The 11,717-nt window shown below is 27.5% G+C and overlaps 1 protein-coding gene across 1 annotated transcript; it reads right to left on the reverse strand.

The window, feature by feature from the left end:
- Positions 1–6,792: 6,792 nt before the first annotated feature.
- On the reverse strand, positions 6,793–9,578 carry LOC137835711 (isoprene synthase, chloroplastic). Its single transcript, XM_068644328.2, has 7 exons — positions 9,352–9,578; positions 8,981–9,248; positions 8,319–8,697; positions 7,887–8,105; positions 7,649–7,787; positions 7,312–7,560; positions 6,793–7,228 (listed from the first exon to the last, which is right to left on the reverse strand). The coding sequence occupies exons 1-7, from the start codon at positions 9,529–9,531 to the stop codon at positions 6,902–6,904; spliced, it is 1,761 nt and encodes a 586-aa protein (XP_068500429.1). The 5' UTR covers positions 9,532–9,578; the 3' UTR covers positions 6,793–6,901.
- Positions 9,579–11,717: the final 2,139 nt, after the last annotated feature.

Here is an 11,717-nt window from a genome sequence, read left to right on the forward strand (position 1 = left end):
AATATAAATATTATTAATATTATTAAATATTATTAATATTGTTAAATACACTACAAGAAAATCGTGAAATAGAAACCAATTTTTAGAGACCAAAATAATTAGTTGCAATAGTAACTAAATTAGAGACCATTTTATAAACTAAAAAAAAAGTGGTTTCTATATTAGTTTCTATTATTGTTAAATAGTTTATAAATTGGTATCTAATTAACAACCAAGATTTTAGAGACCAAATTTAGAAACTAAATAATTGGTAGTTAACACTATGTATAGTATAAACATCCAAGATTTTATAGAGCAAATTTAGAAACTAAATAATTGGTAGTTAACACTATGTGTAGTATCAAACATGTGATGTCACCAATGTGCCTTCCCTATATATATATATATATATATATATATATATATATATATATATATATATATATATATATATATATATATATATATATATATATATACAACCCACCCTAAGTAGAAAAAAAAATACTTGAGGAAACTTACCTACGAAAATGACATTAAGTTCTCATTAACTAATAACTTTATTGGATAATATATTGACAACTTCCATTTCTTATACAATTAATATTGTTATTTTAATCTGACGCAATCTCCAAATTCCTTTTCAATTATTTTTGTAGGGATGTTATAATTAACATTTTCCTTTTTTCTAGATTTTTTAACATTTTTTTTTCATTTCTTTCTCTAACTTTTGAAAGGATGGTGATGTGTTAATTAACAACACAAACACAGTAATAAATATATACTTAACAAACCAATAAAATAATATTTTAATTATACCTTTCATACTTGAAACATCTAAAAATACTTGTTTTGATCTTTAAAATTGATTTTTTTTTATATGCTTTTTATGTTTGTTATTCAACTTTATTATTCTTGAAGCAATTATATTAATGTATTTCACCAAAATCAACCTCATACCTACAATAAAAATTAGAAAAACAAGAAGTAACACAAAACAAAAGAATCAATTAGCACAAATAATATAGAAAAAGATAAGATAAATCTCACTACTCACTAAGTGTTTACACATGATTTTCTCGTATATGTCTCTTGAAAGATTATGAATTCTCACTCAAATTACTCTTTAGCTATTAAGAAGAATTGACAATCAACTCATCAATAATTTTATATTGAAAGTAAAAATTTTAGTAAATAGAAATTTAACTTAATGAGATCTACAAACTGAAAACTCTAAGATAAAACCAACAAAAAATTAAAAAGTAATATAAAAAAACAAAAAATTATAACAAAAAGAAAAACACTTTAAAAAATATATCTAAAATCACTACTAGAAAATTATAAAATAAAATAAAGTGAGCTAGAAAATTAAAACAAAATAAGCAAGCTAGAAAATTATTTAACTCACAAGACTATGTATCAAAAAAAATTAAGAACTCAAAGAAAAAAATTAAGAAGGAAACTCAAATTAAAGTAAGCTAAAAATAATTATGACACAATATATGGATTTCAGCTTCACGTATGAATTTCAGCTCATCACTAGACGAATATTTCCATTTACCATCAACAAATTTCAGTGTCAATTGTTTTTTGCTGTCAAATTCGATCAACTGCTGCACCGTATAGCAAGAAATTTCAAAGACAAATTCAATTAACTTCAAATGTGTTGTCCTGTGTACCCATACAATTCTTGTGTCGATTTCAAATTAGACATTATGAAAGTAGACTCATCTTACTATTTATTTTAATAATATAATAATATGAATTAAAATATCAAATCATACAATGTTTTTGCATAAGAGAAGCAAACTTTATATAAACAGAGTAGTACAAAAACACGTAAAGACTAAAAGAGGCTAAAGACAAGCTAAAGTTAGTTGGCTACTCACGAACAGAAATTCAAGATACTTGTTTGCAATGTTAATAATTGTCCGAATATCTTTTTCTTTAATTTTGACTGTCTATTTTAGGTTTAAGAGGGTGGGGTACCAATAAAGATGCTCCTACGTTCAAATTAAATGAGATAGATCTAATTGGTTCAGTATAGAGTTTAAATAATCATTACCTTTTATCATGGAGATTTCTTCTTATTTATACCTTTCTATTAGGATTTATGGTGTCAGAAGGGTTAGTGTAGGTCCAATGATCATTTAATTATGCTTTGCAGCTCTTAATCATAATTAATGTTGCTAACTTGTGTTTTGACGTGTATGCTGCTTTTCCCGAAAGTTCGTCAGACAGTCTAGGATGACCGGTCACTCATTTCTGGTAGAACACTTGTCCCCAGGCTTGACACGTAGCTGACGTGTCATGTCAGTTCATGAACAGTCAGAAAATCAAGTTGTTCCTCTTAATTGGATCTGACGTTCAAGATTTGTGCCACGGTTGACCTTCCCTCCTACCCCTAGCGCCATAAAGAGCAAGGGGGTGATCCCCTCATTGGTTTGTTCCCTTCTCTCACTGCTCTCCCTCTCCAACTAACTTCAAAGTTAAAAGTTGAACCAATGTCTTCTTCCTTATAGTTCTACATTGAGGGTTTAGGGTTTAGGGTTTAGTAGTGGACTAATTAGTAGTTCTACCTTGAAGGATAAAAAAACCAAAGTCAACTAGTATTAATTAGTATATGTTTTATAGATTCAACTTTTATGTTGTTGTAGGGTTTAATTTTTTATTTTCTTCATTTAAAAAAAATCAACTAAACATTTTTAATTTATTACTTTTTTTATTTTTATTTTGTAAAAACTCATTTCTTTATTCATTAGTAACTATTTTAAACATTAAAAATATTTATTTTTTTAATGCATTCAAAATTAAAAAAAATTAATTTTCTTATTTTTTTATTTTTTTTTACTTTTGAAATGGTGCTAGATAGGGAAATAAAAATAAAAGGGTGCTAGATAGGGAAATAAATAGTGTTAAATGGGGAAATAAAAGTGTAAATAGTGTTATATGAGGAATTGAGTCTCAAAACTAAACCCTTATAATCAAAACCAAAAACTGTTACGTGAGTAGTGAGTGGGATAAGTGAGAGAGTTTGTGCTCTCTTTTAACACAACTGCCGATTGTTTCTTCCTGCACCTCCATATATTCTTCTGTCATCATCATACAAAATATGAAAAATACATTTATATCCTTCTTGTGCCACCCTCATATTCTGGATTACATAATCTAGAAGTTAATCTTGAATTAGGAAATAACTTATGGATTATGTAATTCGAAATATATTTTTAAAAAATAGTATTTTGGATTATATAATCTGAAAGTCTAAATTTGCGAGTAGCTTCCGGATTATGTAATCCGGACATGCATTTGAAAAAAGGCTTTCATATTAAATAATTCGGAAGTTAATCTCATATTAGAAAAAAACTTTTATATTATGTAATTCGAAAACTAATCACACATGAGAGAAAGGAGAGAGAGAGAGGGAGAGAGCATGGCGGAAATGAAGTTTTTCTTCACAAATTTTCCTCACGAGTATGCGGAGAGGGACATGTGGAAGATTTTTCAGAGGTGGGGAAGGGTTATTGACGTCTTTATCTCAAGAAGGCTAGACCCAAGAAACCGGCGGTTCGGGTTTGTGAGTTTTCAAGGAGTGATGGATGCACAAGTCTTGGAGAGGAGGCTAGATGCCATTTGGATAGGACTGTGGAAGTTGCGGGTAAACTTACCTAAGTTTAGCAGGAAGGAAACACGTAAACCAGAGATGAGTGGTGAAAGGAAGAATGAACAGGCAAGGACGACTTGGAGGCAGGTGAATCCACCACGCACTTTTGCTCAGGTGGTCAGGGACGGCGACGAGTCTACTTCTAAAAAGGCCCTAGATAATAGCGTGGTTTGTTTTCAAGTTGCAGTGGAGTCTACCAAGTGGCTGGAGGAATGTTTTGTAGGGAGACTCATTGAGTTAAATAACGTTATGTCCATTGTACACTGTTCTCAAATGTTAATTTATAATTTTTTTATATTAATATTATTTGTCTTTATAATGCGTAAATTAGTATTTTATCTTTAAGGTAAAATAAATTTATTGTCATTTAAGACACACAAATCAAAATAATGAAATTATCTCGTTTCTTCAAGTATGATATTTTATTTTAAATTTAATTGAAAACATTTTAAGAAAATATATAAGATTATTAGTATATTATATACATTACGAAAATATAAAAACTAAATAATATAACCAGAATAATTAACTTCCAAAAATTACAAGGTTCAAAATTAATTAAAATTTAAACTATAAATAAATTAAAAAATATTTTTATCAATTAATTTAAAAATAAATGTAATATAAAAATATTAGTTTAACATCTCAAATTTTTTATTTTTTATTTATCAACCACCTCCACACATAGTTTTATTAAAAATGTATAGTTATATAAGTCATTAATACTCTAATTTTAAATTATTTGTTTCAATATAACTTAATCATATATAAGTATAATCTTTTAAAATATTTTAAACATTTTTTATATAAAAAAATTATTTTTACCTAACTATAATAGAGTTAAAATTATATTTAGTCGTTGAATTTTCATGTTAAACTAACTAATGATTCGTTGTTGACTTGGATGTTTATATCGTCATCCGTTTATGCGGATCTATTTTAGTAGTTTCTATAGTACAATTATTCAAGTAGTATAGTGAATTGTTAAATTAGATAATAAATCTGTTTTTTCTCAAATTAATCTGTTATTTTTTTTGTCAGGATGTGAATTTCTTGTGAAAATTTTATAAGTCCAATTCACCTCTCCCTGCTCTACACATCTCTCCCTACTCTACACATGGTTATGAAAATTAGTCGAAATAAAACTTACACTGTTGTGTACAACTTTTACAAAGATTAAAAAAAAACTCTTCAATTATAAGTTTGTCTCATAAAGTTTCACTTTATTCTATTTTTTAGTCAATTATTTTGAGGTTAATTACATGATAAAGTTTCCCCTATATCTTTTTATCATAATGAAATATATGATAGATGAATTACACAAAACATCACTATTCTTATATGATAAAGTGATATCATTAAATTTTGATAAAGGTTAAAAATGTTTAAAAGATAACCTACAAATCAAATTTGACTACTATTTATATTTGTACGTGTTAATGTTATCTGAAGTAAAAATTATTATAATCTTTTTTATTATTGCATGAATATTTCGTCAACTTTTATACAAGTTGCTATTATTTTCATAGACCATAAATCCCAGAAAGTGAGAGGTAACTTAAAGACTTATTTGGATGTTCTAAGATACAAGTAGTTTTAAATCAAATTATTTAAATAATAATTTTGAATAAGATAAATTAAATGTTTGGGCATGCAATATTATAGAAGATTGTAGTGAACTCCTCTAAAATAAAGATTGTATATCATGCAAGTATGTCAAGAATGTATCAATAATCAAAAGTTTTAAAGTCTAACTAATTTTTAGTTGAAATTCAATAAAGAATTTTCGAGAATAATGATTCCTTTACATCACTTTCGCTAGTTGAAATTTTTATTAAATTACATAACTAAATTTATGTTTTTCATAATTTAATTTAATTATTATAGCACATGAGTTATTAAATATTTTGCACCTGATAATTTTTTAAAACGTTATTAAGTATACAACTACACAAGTTATTAATTAAAATCTTACAACAATCAAATTCTTTTAATGATCCTAAATTAGTAATTTGCACTTATACACTGATTTTTATATTTTTTATTTGGGTTAAATATGTTTTTCCTAAAATTCAACAACTAAAAATTATTTTAACTCTAATTTTTTTACATAAATAATTTATTTTACATAAAATGTTCATTTCTCAATTTTTTATATTTAATATTATTTGTCTTTATAATGCGTAATTTAGTATTTTATCTTTTAAAGTAAAATAAATTAATTGTCATTTAAGATACACAGATCAATATAATGAAAAATTATCTCGTTTCTTCAAGTATGATATTTTATTTTAAATTTATTGAAAATATTTTAAGAAAATATATAAGATTATTAGTATATAATATACAATAAGAAAATATAAAAACTAAATAATATAACCAGAATAATTAACTTCAAAAAATTACAAGAGTTCAAAATTAATTAAAATTTAACTATAAATAAATTAAAATATATTTTTTATCAATTAATTTAAATTAAATGTAATATAAAAAAAATTAACTTCTTAAATTTTTTATTTTTTATTTGTGAACCATCTCCACACATAATTTTATTAAAAATTTATAGTTATATATTCACACATAATTTTTATTAAAAAATTATAGTTATATAAGTGAATAATATCCTAATTTTAAATTATTTATGTTAATATAACTTAATTATATATGAGTATTACATTTTTTAAATATTTAAAACATTTTTTATATAAAAAAAATTATGTAAAAAATAGAATTAAAATTATTTTTTTAGTAGTTGAACTTTCATGTTGACGTAGACCATGACTCCTCGCTAACCTGGACGTTTTAATGGACTTCACGTTGGAAGTTTGTTTTTCACGTGACAAATGCTTACGATGACTCAATCCAATAGTTTCCATAGTACAATGACTCAAGTAGTCTATAGTTTTGACTAGGAACTAAAACTAATTTCATGAAAAAAATATAAAGACGAAAAACATATTTGAACACCTTAATTTTATTAGTTATAATAATAATAAACTTATCATAATAAATCTTTACCTAAGTATTTATTTCTATTATGCATCATATAGATTAACTAGAATCCACAAGGAAAAATCTATATTCTAAAAGAGAATATGTAATGTTATTTTAGAATGCTTTCACTTTAAATCTAAAAAAGAAAACTTGAATTGATAGTCAACCCACATCTTACTAATCCTTATAACATGGTACAACCTAAGAAATTCAAATAAATCTCAAACAAATATATTAGATAAATTTTAATAAATAAACTCAAACTTAAAACTTTTTTTTCTCAACATCATCATGACACATTAAATGGAATGGGTACACTAGCATTGACTCAATTCGGCTCTTTATTGTATTGTTTTGTCGTCCAACTCCATCTCCATAATGATATATGTAATGACTACCCCGAGCAAAGTTAATGGCAACTTGAACAAAAGACTTGGGGAATATAGAATTCATAACTAGGTATTTGTTCAAGTTTTTCCATTCTTTGTCAATCAAAGTTTTGAAGTATTCACGGGCATCTTCTTCTGGAAGACTAGTTTCGTGCATATAGCTTATAATTGAATTTGAGGTTTCACCCCTCTCTATCTCGTCCTGTTCAGAACAATATGTTAGGCATGAAGTTTGATCCACATGATGAGTTAACTAATAAGGTTACCAAAAAAATTTAAGATTACCATTGATGTTGCCAAATCATTGGTAAGTCTTACAATGGTGGATGAAGAGCTTAACAAGTCATGGTGAATAGTTAAAGAATGAAGCCCTGGTTTTGTGATCTCTTTGCTAACCAAAAAGTAGGAATGAGTGAGAACAACCCCTGTCGTGACCGAGATCCTTGCATTTTGTAGGTACTCGTTGAATGGTGGAATAATTTTGTTGTAAAACCATTTTGCTTCTTGGAGGTATGCCTTGCACAAATCAGACCACTATGGAGTAATCAAACAAACATTTTAGTATTAGTGATACTTAATATATATATAGGACAAAAAGATCTAGTTGTATTGTATTACATACAGATTTTGTGAGGTAAGGAAGACATATTATGCCCCGTTCTTTAAAGATGTCATAAGCCATCCCATTCACAGTGTTATAGATGGCTAGGAAGCACAATATCATGTAATCTGGAAGCGTGTTTATGGAATTCACATTCCAGCTTTTGTCCATGCACATATATAAATATAAATAAGACATTTTTTAATTTTTCTCAAAGAACAAAGTAAAATGAAATCCATCTCACATTAGTTGAACAAACCTTTCAATAGCATGTGTGAAGAGCTCTAATTCATCTAAAGTACCATAGATGTCATATACATCATCGAGGACTGTGAGTAATTGCCCCACCTTAGTGAGTTCTTTGTGACACATAGCTAAGTGAGGTTCAGGAAACATTGCTAGTGACCAAATATAGAATTCTACTAATCGGTCTCGAGCAAACTTTAGATTACTTGAGAGACCAATGTCCCACCACCACCTGAGTAACAACACATTAAAAGACATAAATACAATGAAGACAAAAATTGCATGGAAAAAAAAAAGTGAAATTGAGATCTCACATCGTTTTATTTGAATTCTTCCTAAAATTTTTAGTTCTCCCTCCAAAGTAATATATCTCTTTAATATTTAACATTAGTTATTAAAAGAATTATACTGGGATAATTATTATGAATTTTGATGTTCTTTATACCTTGATAGTTCTTTTAATTCGTTTTGATATGATGACTGCTCCATGTTGAAATCCAGTTTTGCAAGCTCTAACAGTAAGAGATTATGCGGTTCTATTTTATCATATCTGTCAATATATTGTTTGGCCATTAGTTTGAAACCACTTCGGTGATATGGAAGCTCCTCCAATACATGCCTAACTTTTTCTGTCATTTTCGCATCCATTAATCCTTCTTTCATTAAATTCATCAAATGTGTTCTTGAAAATGCATTTTCCTCCCAAACACTTTCTCCTTCCAAACTCAAGTACGATGCTTCGTACAAACTTAACATTCCTTCTACATCGTTGCTAATTTCAGCTTTGAATTTTCCTTCTTCGTCTTTAAATCTCATAAAGATATCTGCATGCACCTCAAAAAAAATTAAAAAGATTTCATATTATGCCATAATACCAAGGTAAAAGTATAAATTTTTTATTTATAATTATTTATAATATATGAAAAATATAAAAAAAAAATAGCTTGGTACATGTTTGTTGTCTAGATTGTTAAAAAAATTATCATATTTGATTATAACAATTAAAAAACAATATGATGGTGTAATTATTGTTAGTAAAATAAGCTTTGTGGAATAAGTTTTCAGATGCAATATATAAACACAATGGCTTGAGATAATCATTTGTACCTTGGGAGACATCAAAGCCATGTCGCCTGAGAACTCCAAAAAGAAGAGCGGTTTCATGCAGACTTTTTCCGGTTCGGTCTTCGAAGTTTTCAATTGAAACAATTCTGAGAAGGGCTTTGTTTATATCCTCCTCAAACTTGAAGGAGAGTCCTAACCGTTCAATATCATCAATCAATTCAAGTAAGCTTAGTGGTTCCATGTTTGTTCCATTTATCTGAACTCGTACTTTCTCCTCTAACTTTCTTGCTGTTTCTTGCAGTGTTTCTATCTGCATTTTAGCAGGCATGACAAAAAAAAATAATAATGAAAACAATAATTCCAACAACACACTAATCTTTACACCAAAGAAATTGAAGGAAAATAAAGATTACCGCAAGCTTGTTTCCGAGGGACTGAATAAATTCACGAGTAAAAGGACTGGGTTGAAAATTAGGTGGAGTTTTAAATGGGATATGGTGTTTGTTGGCATCACGAACGAGTTGGCTTGGGGATCTAGAAGGAGTTTGTGTGGTAGACAAGCAATAAGGAAGACTCCTTACATTATTTGCCATGGTGTATTCACTTTAAACTTACCCTATATGGAGTATCAAAATGTGATGATCACCAATGTGTGTCTTCCCTCTATATATACAACTCTATGCAGAAACAAAAGAGACTTGTGTAAACCTACCCTATTAATATGCCATTAAGTTTTCATTAACTAAGCAATTATTTTCCTTGAAACAAGTCCCTTACTCAATAGTTGAGTCGATTTCTAATTAGACTAATGTAAATTACTTGAATTTCTCAAATGCTCTAGGTCTCTCAATTCTCCGTTCTACACTATGCTATTAATTTCAAGAAAAATAACTACTTAACACTATAAAAATAGACCCATCGTACACTTCATTTTAATAATATAATAATATGAATTAAAAGTTGAAGTTAAAAAGTAAAACAAAACTAAAAATAATTAGTATTATTACTTTGAATTTTCACGTAAATATTTTTATTTAATGAATGTTAACATATCACCGGTTATAACTCATTTTAATAATATAATAATATAAATTAAAATTTTAAATTAAAAATGAAATAAAATATTAGTATTTCCTGTAATTTCAATACGTGGGCCATACAAGCTTCTCATTTTCACAATTCCCGCTACTGCGCTGCAAATTCTTAAATACTTCAATGAATTGAATTCAGTTTCACATTTCAGAAAGTGTGCACTGATTACCACCAATTGAATTGGAATGAAAAATAGCATAAAATAAAATAAAATAGAGAATTAGATTAAATTCATGAAACAAAAAACAAAGAAAGTCTTAAATGTGACTTAAGCAATTATATTAAGAGTTAAAAAAAATTAAAAAAATAAGAAGGTAAAAAAAAATATCTAATATCTAGCTTCCATAAAGACAATAAAGAAAAATAATTGAATCTTAAATATTCAATCAAATCATTTGCGTTTAGCGACGGTAATAAAATTTTATAATATTTTATTATTACTTTTTCTTAAGATGATATTTTTTTTTTTATGTCATCTTATTAACTTTCACTCTAACTTTAGGAGGAGAAAGTCTCAGTTTCATAGAAATTTAAACTAGTTCATTATTTTCACTTAATAATTTCTTATCAATATTTTCAATCCAAAACTTAAAAATCAAATTGACTTTTTTAGAAAAAAATATCAATTAAAATAGATTCAATTATATTCATTGTGAAGATAGTCGGATATGACTTATATGAACATCTAATTTATAACGTGAAAAAATTCAAAACAATTTTGTAAAATTAAATCTTAAGTAAGAGATTTAGAAGTAATTTATTTGACAGCAAGTCTTGCGTTATGCTTCGTGATCAAACTGTTTGATGAATTTCCAATTAAACAAAAACTACCAAATGAAGAAATCTGCACTTTTTGATGGACCTCATACATACCAAAAGTTTTAGACACCAATTAGAGTAAGAAAATCGTGATAAGCATACATTCGATGTTACCCATGACTAAACCTTCAACTGCGTCCTCGAGAAAATTTCCATATGGTATATGTGTCCGTTTCTGAAAATCTTCTTATTCCTTTGTTTCCACAGTTCTCCTATAACTATTATCCACATGCACAACCAGATTCGATTAACAACTTCACTTTCCTCGACCATCCTAAACTGTGAGAAATGCATTTCCGTCTCTTGATGTACTATCAATGCCAAATCCACCCACTCGTAACACTTAAACCATACAAGCTAGACAACTTTGCACGTACAAAAGATATGAGATGTGGTTTCCTCACCCTCCCCACACATATTACAAACACTACTTTCCACACTTATCCCCTTTTTCACCAGATTACATTTAGACACAATTTTATCCTCGAACACCCTCCATGTTATAAAATACGTTTATGGTTGAGCCTTAATCCTCAAAAACCCCTCGGACATAGCAATTTCTTCCTCCTGACTTTTACCTCTTAAAAGTCTCTAAACTGATTGGACTATAAACTCTGTGGCAGCACTTACTTTCCAAACTCACTGATCCTATATCTGACAACACTTATGAGAAGAAATTAGTATGCAATTCAAGGAATGTATCATGCACTGAACCGAAATCATAATGAAGTTAAATTTAAGAATATAAAGAACATCGGTTATATAAAAATGTTCAAAAAAATTAGTCATAAAAACACTACAAGAAATTGTCCATTTACATATCGATTATTACATACGGATCTGAATTCGTATGTAAAGTGAACATTAA

Source organism: Phaseolus vulgaris, chromosome 5 (genome assembly GCF_051622355.1).
Source record: "Phaseolus vulgaris cultivar YP4 chromosome 5, ASM5162235v1, whole genome shotgun sequence".
Taxonomy (NCBI): Eukaryota; Viridiplantae; Streptophyta; class Magnoliopsida; order Fabales; family Fabaceae; genus Phaseolus; species Phaseolus vulgaris.